Raw genomic sequence first — 21751 nt, 5'->3', positions numbered from 1 at the left:
CGATGATGTTGGGTGATGATGATGGTGGTGATGATGATGATGATGGTGATGATGACGGTGATGTTGGTGATGATGATGATGATGATGGTGATGATGGTAATGATGGTGATTTTGATGATGATGTTGGTGATGATGATGGTGATGATGATGATGATGATGATGGTGATTATGACGATGATGTTGGTGATGATGGTTATAGTAATGATGTTTAGTATTATCAGGTTGCCGTGGTGCCCAGTTGCCCCAGCTGCTTAGCGGCGTCCCGTCCTCCGACTCCCAGGTTCCCTCCTCGACCAGGTCCGTCAGACCAGTTTCATTCTCTCCGTGGACTCGATTGAACCCAATCGCCCGGAACTGGACAGACGGAAATTCCCAGCCACGAACTATTCGTAAGATATATTCTTATACAACAGGTCGGCGTAGCCCTCACAGAAGGCAAAAAAGTTCTTCCTGTGGCCAAACGAGAGATCTTGTCGTTCAAAGTTAGCGACGGACATATCCAGATTTAAGCTTAGCCAACGTGAAAGCATTAGTCAAGGAGGGTTTGCTGGACGAAGCTTGGGTCAAGGGCAAGGCAAGAGTCTTCAGCAAGCGGCCGGTGGGGTCCAAAGGATTGACATTTGCAAACACACAAAAAAATGGAGATATAGTTTTGGGTGCGTCTGTGTGTCTGTGTGTGTGTGTTTCTGTCTCTGTGTCCGAATTTTTGTAGTGAGCATAAGTCAACAACCTCTGGGTGGATTACAATGATATTTGGTTGGGAAAACAAAAGTCAAGGTCAATTTTGGATCCCCTGGTATGTGACCTTGGTACTGCAACAGAAGTTAATTTTTTTGGATATTTTGAACTGGATATGCTATGGTCTTGATTTTTAGATGGCAGATAGCTTGTGACATAAGGGACATATGGTGCATATTTGGTCCCACTAACAGGTTGCTCTGGAACTGCAGGGGCATTTTTTTACAGTGTTCATTAGAAAACTGATGTGGACATCCACTGGAAATTTAGGTCTGGGGCAGGGAAAAGACCCTGTCCGATCCGCACTAGCTATAGGTGGCCTTGATTGTAGGGGAAGGTCGCTTAATAATTGCGTCATAGGGAAAGTTTTGGGGACCGTGAAAAAAATTACCGCTATGTCTAGGTGACTGGCTTTATAAGATGACTGGTTTGTAACTAGTACCTGCTAAGCATATGAAGTGAGATGTGCGTCTGTACCAACGGATAATTGCGTGTAGAAATTTTACATTAAACTCCTGTAGGACGCATACTTTCCTTATTACTATACATTTGAATTCCTTTGTAGAATTTCTAGAAATTTACATTTTTTGGAACATAGGGAGATTACATATTGCATGTTGAATCCAAAATTTCCACAGGAAATATTCGACACATTGCTGTATTGCCATGCCAAGCCTTTTCAAAATTCTACTGTACTGTATTCATGCGTTCAACTTGAAAGGATGGGGTGTGCAAACAATTTTATTTTCAGTTTGAATTGGACATTAATTAAAATAGATTTTATTATTTTACATATTGTAAGCATTCTAATGTTGTTCTAAGATGGTAAACGTTTTCTTTAAACAATGAAACGCGCACAAACGATGTTAATAGAGGGAGCCATCCCTGCCATGCCAGTATAATGATAGGTAAGTGTGCAGTTATTCTAGTAACTGAACACTTACTGATAGGCAAGTGTGCAGTTATTGTAATAACTGCACACTTGTGACGTTGCGACCTGATAACCCATAGGACATGGGGGCCTCTGATTGGCCAACTCCATCTGGCTATATGATAATGTTCAATAAAGCACATACAATAGGATAAGAAAAAAAAGGAATACTTGCAGAAGTCTTTGCAATTTCTGTGTCAAACAGTCATGGGACAGTGCCGAAATGATTAACCCCTGTTTTTGCAGGTAGGGAAGAGTTATACAGTGGAAAGAATGTAAACATTTAGCTACGTGTTGACTAATCAGTTGCTATTAAGGGTGGGTACCGGTGCAGAAAATTGAGGTCCAGGTCCCGGGTTCATGTCCAGAGGATCAGGTCCAGGTCCGGACCTGAACCTGATTTAGTATGTGAAAACTTGGGAATGGACGATACTCAAAACAATGGTCCATGTCGCCACAAAAAATCTGTTTTGTGTAGTATTCGACTCCCACTGGCGTTTTAAAATCCTACAAGCCTAGTTCCTACGTATGTACAATTGACGTGTAAAACTTATTAGAAATGGCTACAGACTTCACTCTACTTCGCTCTTGTTATTTTCTTAGACCAATAAGCCCCCAAACGTGTGAATGTCTGATTATATAATGTGTTCATTTTCCAACAGGTCCAACATCCGGTTACCTATTATCTTTCAGGTCCGGTTTTTCTGGACCGGTCCAATAAGAAAAACCCACCCCTAGTTGCGATGGATGCAGGACGTGTAGGCTCTTGGGATGGAAACTCATTATTAGCGACGGATAATTCCGCTCGTGACCTTTTTTTCGCACGATTTTTTTTCTCCCATTGGCACGTGTGTGCAAGGCCGCGGTCACATAGGTCGTGGGAGCGTTGTACGATTTTGATGTCATAGGATTTTAAAGCGAGCCATGACAGATGCAACCACTGGCATGGATTCTAGACAGCAGTTTTTGTCCTGCAAAATGCCCGAAGTTAGCGATCGTACAACGATTGCAACATCTATGTCACCGCACCTCTAGTCTTCACCATGCCTACAAATAATAGACCAACACACAAGAGCATGTTTGGCCGACAACCGCAAATTTATTAAACAAAACTACACTGTCACAGAAATAACATCCCGGCATGCAAACGTTAAAACCCGACTATAAAGTATACTATCACCAAATTATACATATTCATCAATAACTAAAACTGCGGGCGTGGTTTAAATTCAAAAGTCAAAAATATTTTCTTTTTCAAATTCTTAATCACAATAAGGTCAGTTTCCAACTTTAAAGATGTGTTTGCGTGACTGCCTGCACGTTAATGATTTTGCCTTGAGCTAGGGGCACAACCCGCCGTACGTGCAATGTGTATGTACGTTTTTTTGGAGGCCACGTGTTTTTCTGAAAACGTGGGGAACGACTGGCAAGAGCAGTGAGGGAGTACGTCAACGCATGTCCCTCGCACGGTTGCGCAAGGTGTCCCGATGGCAAAGTTTTGCCTGTACGTTAAGTTATACGGCGTGTCTGCGTGCTCCAAAATCCGTCGGATTCCCTACGTATTCCTACGGAGGTGGTACTTACCACTTACGGATACAAGAACATTGCCCACGTTTTGGCACGTAGACAGCACGCACTAGTACAGCGGGTTGTTCCCCTAGCTTTAGGAAATCCACTAGAGGAAGAATGCTCTTGAGATATTTCTGTTTGCCAGTTCATGACGAAACGAAGGGAAGGTGTGAAATGACCAGACATGCATCACACAGTGTGGCGTTAGGAAGACGAAAACAATCGCAGATCATGAAAGAATGAGTCAGCCACGCAAACACAACATAAAATTATGACCATGCCTCATTAGAACATGATGTGTAACTGCTTATCATTTTCGATAATCCGTTGTGACAAATTCAGGGAGGCGCAAGCCGCTTCCTACACATGTAAGGTTGTGGTTTGAAGAAATGTCGATTGTGCATCTATTTACAGTCCAATTTTGTATTTGATTTCCACTGCACAATTTCCAGATATTTCCATCGACTTAATTTCAGTTGTCTTCACATTGCATTCAATTTGGTTCCAAACCGCGCTTTCTGTGCGTTCAATTCCTTACAATTTCCTTCATGTCGGATAGAAACAAAAATGGAACGAAATGAAATATGCAGAAATTTAGAAATCGAAGGAGACATGAAGAAAACCGAAATGAATGAAAATAATGTAAATGGAAACGGTAGGATGGAAGGACTGATAAACAAAATTTGTCGGTAATTAGATCTAGATATGTTGGAAATATTGGGAAAGTAATGGTACAAATATCTCTTTATTTAAAACAATTTAGAAACATCTATGTGTTTTTGTCAGTGTAGGAACATGTTCTCATATGTTCCAACAATTTGTGTCATTTTTTCCCTCCATAAAAAAACTTTTATTATCCCCATAAACCAAGGTGCTAAGCTTGGTATTTGTTTGGGTCTTGTATTTTTAGATTTTCTTCGGCAGACATTGGTGGCTCTTTTGTGAGAAGGTGTAATACAGACACAATTTCCTGTACTTGGCAGGGATGTGTGAATTGCCCTCTTCCCAGCCCACTGACCCAGTTTTACCATTTTGTTTCAATGTTCGAACATGTGATCACATGTGATCACAAATGATGAATCTATGTTGGAACAGTTTAGAAACTAACAGAAATAATCTATTTGATGTTAGAAATGTTTCTAACATGTATGAACACTATAGAAAATATTTAGAACATCATACAGATGTTATAAATAGTTCTAAACAGTTACTTATCATAGTTAGAATGTTATAAAGATTTCCAAAATGTTGGAACAAAAGGCAAGAAATACCCTCTTGGTAATGTGGAATCGACTCCAAGCCAGACGTTTGTGGTTTAGATGAGTGAGTAAATATATTCTGGGTGGATATCTTAAAATATTCTTGGCTACCCAGTTCTGTATTTTGATCCTTCCAATGCACCTATTTCAAAGTATATTATGTCAGTTTGATTTACATCGCACTTTCAATACCATGTCGCACTTTATATACCATGCTGACCATTTCCTTCATGGTGAAATTTAAGGAAATGGCAGGTACAGAAGGCTTCTTTTCTCGTTGAATATTGTTCAAAAGGTCACTTTCTGTACTGCTCCATTCGTTCCATTTCTCACTTTCTATACATTCCATCTAGTTTTCTTTTCTGGTTTCGTTACACTAGTCCTGCTCTTCTGTCATGAGTTACATAGCATTGACTTACTAATAGGTGAACCTTGAACTAACCAAAAACAAAGATCGGATTCTTCATTGTCCCACCACATTGTTATTTACTATGTCTGTGTGATGTGCCGGACACCGTAATCAACTAATGTTCAGAAAGAAAACAATGATTTACCTACAAAAGAGCAATGTATATCAAAACATACATTATAAAGTGTAGTTAGGATTAAAACTGTTATCCTATATAAAGGATTAAAACAGACACCATAACATTAAGACACAGTTACCACACCGCTTTAACATTCTACATACTGTCATACAGCTGTTTTAGTCCATATGTTAAAACCCCAAATTAAGCGCTTACTAACAAGCTTTCGATCATTCCTCTGATCCTCATCAAGTTGAACTTACTCAAGGCCTACGTCACAAATCCAGACCGGAAGTGTGACGTCAGTAAAGGGTCAAAGGTGCTTGGCAGGCTTTGGGTCAATACAACTTGAGGATCAGAGGACTGATCGAAAGCGCTTTATTTTGTACACGGGTTTTTAAACTTGTAACATAATGTTGACTACCGTCATAGATGAACTTTAATACATGCGAAAATGTTTTAGTCCTTAGCACTGATTTTGTTTATCAGCGACAGCAATTTGTTGGTTATCTAAAGCTAAAGTTCTCACTTCGGCGAATAAGACTTCGGCAGCGTTCTCTTGATTCTTTGTGCCCAAGTCTCTGCAGTCAGAATCTACTAGCTGAAAAGCAAATGGACAAAAACAAAGAATATCAGAACAATACCATGGTCATTTTTGAAAGGAAATCATCACAGTAAAATAATCATTAACACATCGGCATGGCTCTCAATCGGACCAAGACACATATTTAGTGGATTTTTTTAAAATCTAACAGAAGCCAGCCCAAATCCAACGATATCCTGGCAGCTGAGAAAGCCCCCAAGGATCCAGTCCAAAGGCAAGCCCTGTCACATATTGAAGAATACCTTTATTGTGCGTTTCGTGTCTCACAGACTTAGGTCAGGATTGTAAAGATGTTAGTAGTTCTGAATAATCTAGAGCAAGTACATGTACTAGTTCCAGTAAGGTAAGAACAAGTTATCTTAGGTTCTACTGTATGTTAGTATGTACAGGTTCGACTTTTTTTGCTTCCTAAACATTTGTAAATGTAATGGCAGATGGAGCTTGATTTTGGTTGAAGAATGTACATTTTCCTTTGCCATTTAAAGATAGAAAGTATATGAACCTAACTTGTACGCATCTGTAAAGATTATTCGTCCCATTTCTATGAATTGCAATGCCTCGTTTAAGTTGATAAAATTCAAATACCATTCTGATATTCGACAATAGTCCCATTTCTTCTTCGGATCAGTGGTGAAGCACCAAGGGGCCATAGCTCCGGAAGGATTCCTGCAGTAGTTTTCCTCCAGTTCTGGTTTCGTAGCGGGTGAATAGCTGTGTTTATGTGGAAACTGACTGTCCCAGCGTTGACACGTTGTGCCCGTATGGGTCAGGCCAACCGATCCTCGGTATGTTTCTCCTTTTCCATCCGTGCATGTCTTGGCTAAAGCCACAGGGGAAAATAGATCAATAAATTTTACTCTTAGAGAGTGAAAGATACATTGTGACAACACAAATAAAACCGACCGAAGAAAGGAATTCGCTTCGTTCTATTTTGATTTTGATCCTGAGCAATTGTTGATATTTGGTGCCATTCATATTGCATTATTTTTTGTGCAGCTGACTTGGCCAAAACATCACTTTCATTGAAAGTTCCTGGTATACCCTCGTATAGTAAGACGACTGTAAAAATACTTATTGCGCTTTTTGTGACTAAAGCTAAGAGAACAGCCCGCCGTACGTGCAATTTGTCCGTACGTTTTTTTTTTGAGGCCTCGACTCCGCAGCCCAACTACACACAAAGTTTTGCCTGCACGTAAAGTTCTACGGTGTGTCTGCGTGCTCCAAAAATCCTCGGATTTCCTACGAGTTCGTACGGAGGCGGTACTTACCACTTACGGATCCCAAATGATTGCCCACGTTTCGGCACGTACTTGCACGTACGGCGGATTGTGCCCTTAGCTTACGTACCTCAAAATAGTTCCGTTATTTATCCCATTTGTGTCTAATGATGAACCGAAAGGTGAGCCATCACAAGATGTACTGAGTACACATTGGGGCATCTGTTTGTACCAAGTATGAACAAATCTTATTCCTCTATGTTAAAAATAAGCCAAACCTGAAATAGCATAATCGGATGAGGTTTGATGCAGAAGGTCTAATACAAGTTCAATGAAAAATAACTTACGACAGCGTGGTTTTCCGTGAGATGCTCCTGTTCCATCATAGCAGCCTGGGATTAGAGATAGAAAATGTGGTCACATATACATTTTCATGGCCACACAAAAACGTACATTAGCTTGTTACAGTACTGTCGGAGCAGTTGTATTGCTGGAATCACCCATGCATTACACCAACAAGCAGGAAAACATACGCTCATAGAAAAATTACACTGTGAAGTATTACATTTTGCAGCATCCCAGTGACGGTGTCCGATGGTACCTTTCAACGCATGTTTTTAAGTGGTATGCTGCCAAAGGTAGATTTCGTAGTTAAATGGTGACAATAAGCAGACAATATGGTTGACTGACAGGCATATGGTGGTTAAGCAAGTATTGACAAAGATGGGATCGGTTACTTTCGTAAGATCTACATGTATAACAACTAATTACACTACAAGTAAACAGACATATGTGGAAATCTATAGGTATGAATAAGTCAACATATTGGATCTAGCTAGTCATTTACACCATTGGTTCTACGGTATAAGCATTCGTGGATATATTTGCCTACTTGTACACATTGAGGGTTATCACCTCCCAGAATGTAGTTGAATTTATCTATCGAACAGAGAGTAGCAAATTCTTTAAAACAAGCGGAAAGTAATGTGAACAGCTCTGTGCGTATGTCATTATACCGTGAACAATCCATAACAAATTGACTTTCTTCTTCGATCTCATTTGGGCAGAATGGACAAAACCTCTGGTCACGGGGAATTTTAGTATATCTTCCGGCTTCTATGTTTAGTTTGTGACTACAGATTCTTAACTTTGTAATTGCTTGGAGAGATTCAAGATGGCGGCGCCCGTGTGACACGTGAATTTTGTGGCTCCGTACATTTGAGCTTTTTCCGCTCAATCACCCGGCAAAACCCGACGTTTTTTGTATACTCTGTTGTACCGGAGGTCTTGCAATATCCAGGACATATTGTTGATGTCGAGACGGCGTGACAAACGAGCCAGAAACATCAGCGCCGAGAACAAGTCTGGGCAACAAAAGAGCCCCCCCCCCCTCCCAAGCTACCTAAGATAGCGGAAGACGGCGTTGTAGACGTGACTAGTCTAGAAGGCTTCTCACCTGAACTCCGAGCACTGGCACAGCTGTTTTTGTCACACTCCAAAAAGCAGCATGAGACAGTGTTATCGGAGTTTACCACCGTGGGCAAGAAACTATCTGAACAGTTGGAGACTTTAAACGTTGAAGTGAGGGAAATTTCGGCCGAAATGTCCTCACTGCGAGGGAGGGTGAATGGCCTCGAGAACAATGCAAGCTTAAAGAGCGACGAACTAGCTCAACTTCGCCAGGCATTACAACAGGAACGCCGGGAGCGTATCAGAGCATGTTTATTAGCCGAGAGATATTCCATGAAGGCTGATCTGATCATTCAGGGACTCACTTGGACCAAAGATGAAGATTCAGTGCAAGTGTTCAGAGACTTCATTTGCGGTCAACTAAACCTACATGATGCCGTTCCGCTTGTAGCCGTGCATCGGCTGTCAAAACCAACACAGGCTCGACCTAATCCTCCTATGCTAGCAAGGTTGGTAAACTTTCAACAACGGGACTCTTTCATGCGTCCTGGAAGAAAACTACGAGGGGAGAAGAAAGGCAGCTCCGTCGTCGTGCACGACCATCTACCGAGAGAACTTCAGGAGGCCCGCGGGAAACTTGTCCCAGACCGCGACGCAGCGTTTTCCAAGGCCAAGGACCAGAGGATTTCTATTTGGATTCCACCCAAGGACACATGTGCTGTTCTTCTTGTAAACGGCAAGACTGTGAAGAAAGTGGACGCTGTGGACATTGTACTTGGAACCACCTAGGACTCCGGGGAAGTCAAACAGGTATGATGTGTTGTTAAGGTGGGGTCACACACGCGTATATATTCAAGTCCGTTTGAGGTGCGTATGAAGCTCTTAGTCTCTACCAGGCTCCACGGGTCGTGGGAAAAATAGTACAAATTGGACAAATATAGATACATAACATGCCAGATGAGTTAGTTGACCGAGAAGTATGGTTAACGACCCAGCTAACTCGTCTGACATGTTACCTGTTTACGTTTGTCCAATTTCTACTGTTTTTCCAACGACCCGTGGGGCCTGCTGGAGGCAAATATTTCCATGCGCGCCTCATACGGAATAAAATATATACGCAAATGTGAACCCACCTTTATACTGTTGTGTTGTGAATGCCAAGAACTCTCTGAACTTTTTCTGGGACTATGATCGGTCAAGTTATATGGCTCATGAACCAAGAACTCGTTGACTGATTTATTGTTGTTCATGATTTATGTACCTTTTCGAATATCCCATGTGAAACCCAATGATGCAAGTGTTTTTCTGCATGACATTGTGGCTCAGGAATCCTAACTATTTTGAATGGTTATGGTAATTCAGAAATATGATTTTAGACTTTAGACTTTATTCTGATCCACTTTTAGCTATTACAACATTGTGTTGCCAGCTATTCTTCCAGTGGTCTACATAAAATACATTAATACGCGCACAACATTACATACATACAAAACATAATATGTACATTTTATGTTGTTTCCTTTGTGTTTTTGAACCACCCAGCAATATTGATCCCCATTGTTATGTTTTGTTATGCTTATTGTGCAGATATCATGATTTCCAATCATGCAGTAACATTGTATATAATTTTCAGTTTTGTTAACTTTTATTCTGTAATGCAGAATAATACATGGTTAAAACAGATGAAAATTAATAAGAGTATGTATAGATTCTTTTCACTACTGGATTAGAACCGTCATGCACCGCGGCACGTAGTAGGCCTTCTACTCTCGGCTCAAAAAATGTCAGCAGTTTGGTAACAAATGTCAGCATTTTGGTAACAAAAACAATTCTACTTGAACTCTAATGCGCGACTCTGGGTGATTCTGCATGGGAAAACGAAACAGACGCTCCAGGGGCTCCAACACCAGCGAAGAGAACGACAGTCCGACAAACCTGACTCATCGCCCCCCTCCCAAGACACCTAAAATGGCTACGCCGAGTAACGCGGGCATGGCTTCTCTTCCTCCTGAACTACAACCTTTGGCTCATTTAATTTTGGAACAATCGAAACTACAACAAGAGACTCTAGCAGGACAACTAAAGACTGTCGGGGATAAACTGTCGGGTCAAATCCGAACGCTGGATGTAAAAGTCGACGGGCTATCCACCGAACTTTCTTCACTACGCGACCGGGTTTTGACGCTAGAGACTGCCGCAGAGTATAAAGACAACGAAGTCGAACAGCTGCGAAGAGAGCTACACAACGAACGACGGGAGCGAGTCAAATCGGATCTGTTAGCAGAACGCTACTCAAGAAAGTCTGACGTGATCATCAGGGGCCTGCCATACCATAAGGAGGAAAACTGTGAAATGCTCTTCAACGACTTCTTGCTAGGAGAGCTTGGCTTGGAAAAGATGCCATTAGTTGCAGTTCACCGGTTATCGCGGCCAACAAAGACCCGACCCAACCCTCATCTACTAGTTAGACTGGTCAACTATCATGATCGCGATCGCATACTGAAGGAGGGACGAAAACTCCGAGGAAGTGGTTACGCAGTCTACGAGCACCTCCCGCCGCCGCTCCAAGCAGCGAGGTCCCAGCTTGTTCCTGATCGGGATGCGGAGATACAGAAAGCTAAGGACACCAATACGCGCAGTAAGATATCTATCTATGTACCTCCAAAAAGCACTTACGCTGTATTGTTGGTTAATGGAAAGGAAAAAAAGCGCATCAATGCGGTAGATATCGCTTTAACCGAAAACAAGACAACCTGATATGTATGCACAAATGTGGATTGTCAACATTAAATGACTTTTCCTCACTTTGATGCATCGTTGTCTCTGTGTGTTTATTTGTTTACAATGATCTGGAGTGTGAGCTTGTAAGGCTGAGAGTCCTGACACATTCCCAGGCGTTCGCAATTATGAAACAATGGTTACCACCTGTTCTGTTGTCCAGACCTCGCACCTTTTGTTTTTGATTTGATTCTGTATTCCCATTTCATTTAAGGTTTTGGACACAGATTTGATTTATTTATGTTTGTTTACTTATATTATGTGCTCCGTGGACAAATGATATCTTTGTCTATTTTTTTTTTGGTTCTTACATTTAACGTTACTTGTTATTACTATATTGATATGGTAATTCAGCCATGTTGGTTGAATTCGAATTGCGGAGCCGACGAATCTCGACAAGGTTAAAAACAGGGTGGTGATGACTTTAAAAAATATTTAGGGGAGCCGGAAACTTTTGTATGAGTAAGATCGGTGCTGATATGTCTGTATGGAAGTGCGCCAATGTTGTTAACTATATTTCAGTTATTTTGAGTTACATCTGTATGTATGTTTCAGTTTCTGTTCTTTATCTGGCGTACCCATGTAACACAGTTTATTTTTGTTCGGATACCACGGATACCACGGATCATGAAAGTATATGGTGCGATAGATGTTTAAAAGAATTGTCCACCAAATACCTTTCCTGTTCTCCACATTACAAAGAAATTTTATCAAAGAATGTTATAGACAACAACCATGATTGACGGTAAAACGAAAATTGGATCTTATAATGTTAACGGACTTGCAAATCATAGAAAAAGGAAAGAAATCTTTACGTGGCTGTCCGAAAAATCCAGTGATATTATATGTTTACAGGAAACTCATTCGAACCTAAAAGAAGAAAATGTATGGGAAAGAGAGTGGGGAGGGCAAATACTATTTAGTCATGGGACAAGTAATCAGCGAGGTGTTGCTATTCTTTTAAAAAAAGACTTAGATTGTACTGTTCACGAAGTTAAAAAAGATGATGATGGTCGACTCCTTATGGTAGATATTACTGTGAAAAGCAAGCGCTTCTGCTTGGCTAACATATACGGCCCAAACAAAGACAATCCCACTTTCTTTGATTATGTTGAAAACAAAATTATAGATATGAAATTAAGCCACGAAAATATAATTGTTGTCGGTGATTTTAACACAGTTCTCAATGCGGGCTTAGACCGTGCAGGAACTAATTCCACAGTTTATCATCCTCAGGCACAACAACGGATTTCTGACATGATACAGGCGTTAGACTTAGTAGATATATGGCGTTTCCAATTTCCACACATATCCAGATTTACATGGCGTAGAGGAAAACAGGCAAGCCGTATTGATTATTTCTTAGTTTCCTTTTCACTTATTGCTGATACATCTAATGTAAAAATATCCGATAGATTTAAGTCTGACCATAAGTTTATTTCTATTTCTATTAAAACAGCAGACTATCAGCGAGGTAAAAACTGCTGGAAATTCAATCAATCTCTTTTAAGTGACAACATTTTTATTAAGTTAACTGAGGAATTCATCGAAGAATTTTTCCGAATCAACCTCGGAACGAGCGACCCTCTAACAGTTTTGGACACCTTCAAATGTTGTTTCAGAGGACATTCAATAAAATATTCCTCACGTAAATATAAAGAAAACACTCTGAAAGAAAATCAAATTAAGGGCCGTATAGATGAACTCACAATGAAATTAGATGCGTCCAATGTACCACCTGATGGGTTGATTCAAGAGCTCAATATATTACAGAATGAATTGGAAACTTTATGCGAAGAAAAAAATAAGTCAGAGGCTTTATAATACACGTGCAAAAAATATGGAGTTTTCAGAAAAGTGTAATAAGTTTTTCCTTAAGATAGGTCTTAGAAACCAGGCAAGGAAGAATTTGAACAACCTGACAACATCAGATGGTAAAAACATTCATGAACCAGAAGGTATCTTACCAGAACTAAGATCCTTTTATTCATCACTTTATTCATCTGATAGCGAGACTGTTACTTAAGAAAGAGAGAAATCTGATATTTTCTTCCCGACTACAAACAATGTCCATTTGAGTGAAAAGCAAAAAGACACTTGCGAAGGTTCCATAACAGAAAACGAACTTTGGGCAGCTATTAATAGTTTTAAGGATGGTAAAGCACCGGGGCTCGATGGACTGCCTATAGAGATTTACAAGACGTTCTTTAAGAGTCTCAAACAACCAATGCTCATGTGTTTTAACCATGCCTTTGATACAGGACACCTGTCAGAAACTCAGAAAGTTGGACTTATTACACTTTTACTTAAACAAAACGGAGATGGACAATACAAAAACCCTAGTCAACTTACGAATTGGCGACCTTTAACACTGCTATGTTGTGACGTTCGAATTATCTCTAAAATAATAGCATTAAGAATTAAGAAAGTCATAAATAATTTGATATGTCAAGACCAAACTGGGTTCCTGAAAGGTAGATTTATTGGTGAAAATATCAGAAGAATTCTGGAAATAATCGAGCACTATGAAACTGAAAATAAACCGGGATTAATTTTTGTAGCAGACTTTGCGAAAGCTTTTGATACTATACACTGGGAATACATGTTTAAAGTATTGAGGTTTTTCGGTTTTGGTAACTCCTGTATTAGATGAATATCTTTGCTGTACAATGATATTTCTAGTAGGATTATAAATAACGGACATATATCTTCTACTTTTCCAATCTCCCGAGGGGTCCGTCAGGGGTGACCACTGTCGCCTTACCTTTTTGTCCTATGTGTAGAAATTTTAGCTATGAAAATTAGAGATAATAGTCAAATCAAAGGGCTAACAGTTAATGAGTGTGAGACAAAAATCTCACAATTCGCCGATGACTCAAACTTCCCCATTCAGCCCGAACTGTCTACTATTTTAGCACTAGTGAGAAACCTAAATGACTTTGCCGCTATCTCTGGATTAAAACCAAACTATGATAAGTGTAAAATATTGCGAATTGGATCATTAAGGAATACTTTCTTTGTACTTCCGTGTTCTCTTCCCTTGCAATGGACAAACGGGCCAGTGCAGATGCTGGGTGTAATTATGTCAGGTGATACAAAGGACCAATTGGAAAATTATAGAATTAGACTAGCCAAAATAGACAAGACTCTTCAACCATGGAGAGGTCAGTCTCTAACATTATATGGGAAGATAACTCTAATTAATACTCTTGTCGTGTCACAATTCACACATCTTTTTATGGCCCTGCCAACACCTGATAACGATTTCTTTGTAAAATATGAAAAAAAAAGATTTTTAATTTCATTTGGAATGGCCATCCCGAAAAAATAAAGCGTAAAACATTATATAATAGTTATGAGAATGGTGGGTTAAAATTAATTCACTTGCCGACTTTTGACAGGACCCGTAAAGCGTCTTGGATACCCAGACTTTATTCAACCGACAACAGTTTTTGTAAAAAAAGTGTTGAGTAAGTCGAACCTCCTTTTTAGAATTGGTGTCTTCCCATTTCTACAACTTGATAAAAAACATATGGATTATTGCTTTAATCTTGCTAAACCTCCTCTTAGTGTCTTATTTAAAGATGTAATGAAGGCATGGCTTTCTTTCCAGTTTAGACCCCCCGAAAATCATCACGAAATATATTCACAATTAATCTGGTACAACTCTAGTATTTTGATAGAAAACAAACCTATATTATGGGAGTCTCTTGCTTCGCAAGGCATAATAATCATCAACGATTTGTTAGATGAAGAAGGCAGGTTCTTAACATATAAAACGCTTTGTGACAAAATTGGCAAAGTTATAAACAAGCTAAGTTACAACCAATTAATCTCTGCCGTGCCGGATGCCTGGAAAACAAGTATTCGTGATAAACAGCCAATTATCGGACCTATTCTACCACATATAGCCAATTACCTATGTTTAAATGCAAAAACAAGTAACAGAAATATTTATATAGCATTTCTGAGAATGTATAGTGTAGCCGACATCTCTCTTAATATTATGACTTACTGGGAAGACCTGTTTAACACTCCCGTCCCCTGGACACTGATATTCAAATTGATATACAACACAACGATATGTACACGTATGGGATTCTTTCAATATAGACTAATATATAAATTTTTGCCAACAAATCGAATGCTGCACATATGGAAATTAATAGATAGCCCCTTTTGCTCATATTGTGAAGTAGAACTAGAAACAACCACACATGCTCTCTGGGACTGTCCCAAAGTATACGAATTATGGAAAGAAATAAAAGAATGGTTCGAACAACAAACAAGTGAAATTCTACCTTTTTAGATATTTTCAGTGTAATTTTCGGTGATATCAATAGTTCAACACTTAAAAATGTAATTATACTAGTTGCAAAATGTTTTATTTTCAATCTAAGGGGCAAACGATTATTCTTAGGTCACTACATCTCATACCTTAAGTCACACTATAAAACAGAACTAATTATAGCCACAAGAAACAACAAATTAGAGACGCATTACAATAAATGGGGTCCGATAATGCACAAATTGAACTAAAAACCATCATCATCTTGCCATCATCTTGCCTTCTTGTGTACCGTCATTGTTGATGTTGCTTTAATTTATTTAAGTTTCTTTTTGACGTATGGTTACTATTGTTTGATTATTTTACGCATACGCACAAATACATCTTGTATTCAACTTTTATCCATACATACTGTATAGCTCCACTTATATTCTTTTATTTGTAACAATTCCTAACGTTCTTGTCCGAATTATTTATTTATTATTGTTTACATCCATTTATTCATCCTGTTTTACATTATTTTGCTACATACTTCAGTCTGTATATTTCCTATACTAGCAATTTGTACCTACATTGTCTTTTACTTTCCCGTTGGATCCGTGGTTTATGTTTTTGTCCATGTCCTTATGTTTTTGTTAATGTGAATTGTATATTCTACTGTAGAATGCAATAAAAAAAATTATTCTGTAATGCAGAATAATACATGGTTAAAACAGATGAAAATTAATAAGAGTATGTATAGATTCTTTTCACTATGTAATAATCTTATTAGTATTTCTCATAATGTACAATTACTGTACTATTGACCCACCAACCAGAATTTTCCAATATAAAATTTTGCATAAGTTTTTACCCACAAAGAGGTTATTATATATCTGGAAATGAATTGATGACCCTTCATGCTCATTTTGTCACCTTGAAGATGAGACTTTCCTGCATGTTTTTTGGGAATGTCCTAACTTAATTGGCTTTTGGGACAAAATCAAAACATGGTATTTTCAAAAAGCAGGCCAAAAAATTCATTTAAATGGCTTAATAGTTATTTTTGGAAACCTACTCCCTGGCACTCCCATCATTCAAAATATTATTCTTCTGCTAGCGAAAAAATTTATATACAGTAACAGAAAGTCCAAAAACTTGAATTTTGAGTGGTTTCTTCGTTATGTTTATTTCTTTAATAAAGTTGAGTACTGCATTGCAGTTAGAAAAGGAAAATTGGACAAACATCTGGGTAAATGGGGCACTTTATGTAATTGATAATTCTCTACATTTCTGCTGAGTTCATATGATCATATATTTCTTGTTATGATCATTTTATGTGCATATGATTATTTCAATAGTTTTCTGTTCATAGATTAGTTCATAATCTCTGCTGATATAATCTGATTTCATACGTTTTTGTTATAACCATTTCATACTTTTCTCTTTAGATAATCTTTGTTTATTTTAATATGTAAATTGCAAAGTTTGTTAATATTATTTCATACATTTCTTTGCATATTCTTTGTTTCATATGTTTCCGCTGGAAATGATTATCTCAAATTCACACTTCTTTGTTTGATATTCTATTAATACATTCTTATTCTGTAATTTCTGGATGGTTTTCATACGTTTGTTTTGTTGAATAAAAAGAAAGTTAAAAAAAAAACTTTGTTATTGCTCTACGAAGTTCAAAATTGTGTACACTCGAGAGATCCTTTTTGTCAGTGTCTTTCCTTTAGCGTAGAATAAATGGAAAGTTTTGAGTTATTATGGATATAAGAATGCCATTCTTGTATGCATATATCATGTAAACGGAGTCGTAATTGGTCGGTTAGTACATCAACATGATATAACCTTTGTCAATATATGCCCCAAACCATTATAGTTGAGAATGTCAGTTGCGTGATTCGTCCAATCATAAAATTTAAGCTTACCACATTTCGGTACGTCGCATCCCTCCATCTGTACGTGATAACTTCCACGGCTATTGTAGCACCAAACACCGTTGGGATTGCCATCTGGGTTCCTACAGTAGTTCTTCTCCAGTCCAAACGATCGGTCAACGATGTTGCCATACTCCCGGTGGCTGTCCCAAGAGTCACATGTTTTGCCTGATTTGGTCACAGAGACTGTGCCCCTGTAAGATTTTCCGTTTCCTATCTGGCAGTCTGATGAGAGATGAAAAATACAGGAGGATGCAGTCGGTAAGATAGTATGAAAGGAAAAACAAAAAATCAAGATGAGCAGACGTGTGTGGATTATGATATGATTAGCAATGTTTACTGCACCTATCATAGTTAAAGTCCTTACAATAGCTTAGGTCATACTGAATAAATTTCATGAATAACATCCTAAAACAGTAAAAAAAATGAAAAAAAATGAATGAATAAATGTAAAGGACCAATAAAACTGTACGATATAGATATATGTGAATATCACTTACGTATTTTACATTTGTTGCCGTCAAGAATGGTGCCTATTGGACACTTTGAAACGCACACCCCATTGTAGGTAAATTTGCACACACATTTTGGGGATTGGCTGCCGCCGTTTGGTTTCCTGGTGTCGAATGTGAGAGAGGAATCATATCAAATGTTTCCTTCATTTACAATCAAATATCTAGAACCTCGAATAAATTTGCCACCGCGTGGAAGAAAAAGACTGTTAAAAGTACAGTAAGTTAAATAGAGAAAAACGACTTTGCGTGAAGACAAAGCAGCAGATAGAATAAGAGCCCCGTCAGGTTTCTGAACGTTTTGCCCAATGTAGCTAACACCAAAGTATTGGTTAAGTTGTATTTACATCCGTGAATAGTTTCATCAGATTGGTACGTCACTGAATAAAGAGACTCTTTTTACACAACCACTGTTTTATTCAAACCGACGTTTCGGTGACTGTCTGTCATCTTCTTCAGGGCAATTTTGACTGTTTCACATTGTACTGCAGGACAGGTGTCACTGCTCACAGTTCAGATGCGGTCACAATATGCCGCATCTGTCTGTACATATGTAAAAACTCACGCCTTGTGCAGTACAATGTGAACCAGTCAGAATTGCCCTGAAGAAGGTGACAGACGGTCACCGAAACGTCTGTTTGAATAAAACAGTGGTTGTGTAAAGAGAGTCTCTTTATTCAGTTGTATTTACAGTTGATTGGAAGTCGATATGCGAATCGTCCAGATGAACAAGAGGACAAGCAAAATAGTTAGGCAAGTGATATAATATACTAATATGCACCAGTTCTTACTTCATGTCGGGACATTTCAAGACACATATTGTTTTCCCAGCTTGATCAACGTCAGTAAAGGGGCCTGGAAAAGACACAAACATGTTTCAAGGATTCATAGGATTAATTAAGTTTCAAAACTGTGTCAAATAAGGATCGATGCAATAAAGTCATAGAGAAGAGCTTTCTTAAATGGCGATCTATGTGATCCTAAAGACAATGCTTCGACGTTTGAGTATACCGATAGAAAATATACTTAAATGTATCCCATGCTTGTAAACGTACAGTCCTATATATCAATACAGTCCAAAGTGTGGTCCCTTTACTGGTATATGGTTAATAGAGCAACTTTCAAGCAAAACATTGCAAGCAAGGCAAAAGATACCTTGTCAAAGCGTCTTGAGCTTTTCACAATTATTTCAAGTCATTTTGAAATGAATAATTTCAATATATGACGGAAAATGTAATACCGAAGTTGTAACTTGCATAAAATTACTTTGTTACTTTAAGCTTTGAATGGCCAGACGTATTAGACACAAATGACGTGCTCTGTAAAAAAAAAAACAATTTGTTCGTTGTTACTTACATGTGCATGCCTTTCCGTCAACGCTCAGTACTTTGTTGTCCGGACACTTGCATGTCTTCTTTATCGGATCAACTATGGAAGACGGTGGGCATTCTTCCTTGTCTGGAACGCATTTGGTTCCTCCTTCGTTCTTGTCAATTGTGAAGTGCTTGCAACGGCGACACTCCGTATCAAGCTTCGAACCAGGGGTCTTTGGAATGCATCCTAAAGTCAAAAATATAAAGCTAAGTCAGTTTTGCTTTTCGTCTTGCGGGTCATTATTGTAGTGACATGGCAGAGGTTGCAATAGTAGAATACAGGTATTAATTCCAAATTCTGCATGTTAATTTACATATTATGCTCATTGTTTAAAACTAGCGTATTTTGCCTTTACATACGAATAGGATAATGTTTTATGCAGCTGGTAGATTTTGCATGTTGATCAACATTATATGAAACGAAGACCTGGCATTTTTGGAGCAAGGTTTGGATAAGCGATGCTCTTTAACCTCTGGAGGCGAAATGAAGTTAGAATAAAATGTAGGTTGATTTTAACTCTAATTTAATGTTTGATTCTTAGTGATACAACACAGTGTCTGTCCATTAAACTACCCCCCCCCCCGCCCGCCCCCTCCAAATCGGAGTTGCTCCTGCCACTTGGAACATCTACTTGACACAATCACAGTCATTGGCACATATTCATAGCGGTTTGCATTTGCGGCATTGTATTTACTATATAGGTAAAACATTGGCGAAACGGTAAACCCTTGGGTAAATTAATACAGAAAACAACCCCACCATCACACTCCGGGTGGCAGTCTTCGACACATTTCCCATTCTTCATCACTCTATATCCGGTACATTCCATGTCTCCTGCTTTGCTTCCTTCGATGACTCGCGCGTCCATGATCTCTACGTTGGCTTCCCCACTCCCAAATGAGTAGTACCGAATGCCTAATGGTGGGTTTTCATCGTCGTAGAACAAGTAGACTTTGCCTTTCTCCTGTCGGCAAAAATTAGCAAATTTATTAGTAACTAGTTACTTCCATGAAAATTGAAGTATTGTTACCATATTGTTTTCAGTCTGGAAGTTATGTTGGGGATATCTCAAGAACCGTTGGAAGGTTTGCAATGGTTTTTGGTGGTTAGGTAGTTGTGGAGATGGGGATGGTGCAGGTAGATTTTGCGCCACCTGTTGGTTGACCCTGGCACTGCAGCAACACGTTTTGTGTCATATTTTTGCACCTGAACTTGTTCATTTTATAGAGACTTAGGATTACATCACTGTAGCCATAGAATCATAGAAATAAAGTACAGATATGCAATACTGTAACCATCTACGTGATGCGACAATTTTTTACTAAAAGCCTATCCATTCACTTGATATATTGCCACACCGGATTCGTTGGTTTTGCAATTTGCTCAAGAACTTTGCTCAATATAAAAGATAAACTGGTATACATTGAATGTTGGGAATTCGAACTTAGAAATTATTGAGGTTGTTCGAGTTTTTGAGTCTCCTCCTAACAAATGAATCCGACCTCTTTCAGGGGGTACCCCATTGAGTGTTCCCTGGGGATTTGGCAAATTTGAGATAGTATTCCTCTCTTCTTTGTAAACTCCGATTAGAATTACGTCTTCTGTCTATAAACTGGACAGACATGGGTATAGTGTACACGTGCGAAGAAGTGGCAACGACGAATAAGAAGTATAGAGAAGGGACGAAAAAACAAAGGGTCAATGAAAAGGGCATCAGTGGACAACTGTATAGTTTGTGAACTAACAGGAAATATGAATTTCCTTCTTACAAACATCGCGTCCAAACATCATATCTTGAAAGCAGAACTCATTGTAATATGTAGAAATTATTACCTCTCACGTCAATTATATAAGTCTAGATACAAAATGGGTATATGGGGAAGGATAACCTCAAGCCAACCGTTCACACTTACGCCACATTTTCAGAAAAGGCGCTGGAGCCGCATGTTCCCCGTACATGAACTTTATTATAACCAACACACAACAAACATGTTTCGTCCTGTGGCTTCCTCAGCGTTATGGGCTCGAATGGGCATAGTACAGCATGTCCTCGCTTTTATAGACCAGGTGCATATATAGTGCCATGACTGGGTGCAAGGTGCCCTAGGTGGCTTAACCAATCACAGTTCAGCAAAAATGAGGTAGTGTAGTCTGCTCTAGATACAAAATGTATTCATGTAATTTGACTTACGGATGTGTCCGATCCGATTCCATACTTGATGTAGGTTCTGGAGCTTTCCTCGTCCAGGCAAATAAAGTACGGCTGGAACAGGTTGGAGGCACCAAGACCCCGAGCGGCAATCTCTTCCTCATATTTGACCAACTTCATGCCCTGTGTGTATTTGTGATAAAAAGGATGCCTCAATGTAATTTTTAAAAGTTCATTACCAAAATGTAGAACATTCCCCTCAATAAGAACTATTTTGAATTACATAAGCATCATCAGCCCATGATTATGATAAAAGCATAAAAAATTATGAGTAAAGAATAGATGAAAGTTCAATCTCTTCTTCTGGATAATTCAAATTTAATTCAGACGTTTCAAACGACATCCGTCGTTCTTCTTCAGGAAATAAGAATAAAAGTTTACAACTCTGCGGGCCGATTCACCGATAGCGA

General features: G+C 38.9%; 1 protein-coding gene across 1 annotated transcript in view; it reads right to left on the bottom strand.

Moving 5' to 3' along the window:
• Positions 1–4456: 4456 nt before the first annotated feature.
• LOC118406019 overlaps positions 4457–21751 on the bottom strand; it is a 41952-nt gene continuing 24657 nt past the window's right edge. The window contains exons 18-26 of the mRNA XM_035805874.1: positions 21324–21464; positions 19892–20096; positions 19115–19318; positions 18550–18613; positions 17747–17862; positions 17238–17471; positions 7193–7237; positions 6214–6448; positions 4457–5625 (exon numbers count right to left, since the gene is read on the bottom strand). Of these exons, the coding sequence (XP_035661767.1) occupies positions 5622–5625; positions 6214–6448; positions 7193–7237; positions 17238–17471; positions 17747–17862; positions 18550–18613; positions 19115–19318; positions 19892–20096; positions 21324–21464 (1248 nt within the window). The 3' untranslated portion in view covers positions 4457–5621. The remainder of the gene's footprint in view (positions 5626–6213; positions 6449–7192; positions 7238–17237; positions 17472–17746; positions 17863–18549; positions 18614–19114; positions 19319–19891; positions 20097–21323; positions 21465–21751) is intronic.

This window comes from Branchiostoma floridae, chromosome 18, assembly GCF_000003815.2.
Source record: "Branchiostoma floridae strain S238N-H82 chromosome 18, Bfl_VNyyK, whole genome shotgun sequence".
Lineage (NCBI taxonomy): Eukaryota > Metazoa > Chordata > Leptocardii > Amphioxiformes > Branchiostomatidae > Branchiostoma > Branchiostoma floridae.
The sequence above is the reverse complement of the archived record's forward strand: the minus strand, read 5'-3'. Positions and strand labels throughout refer to the sequence as shown.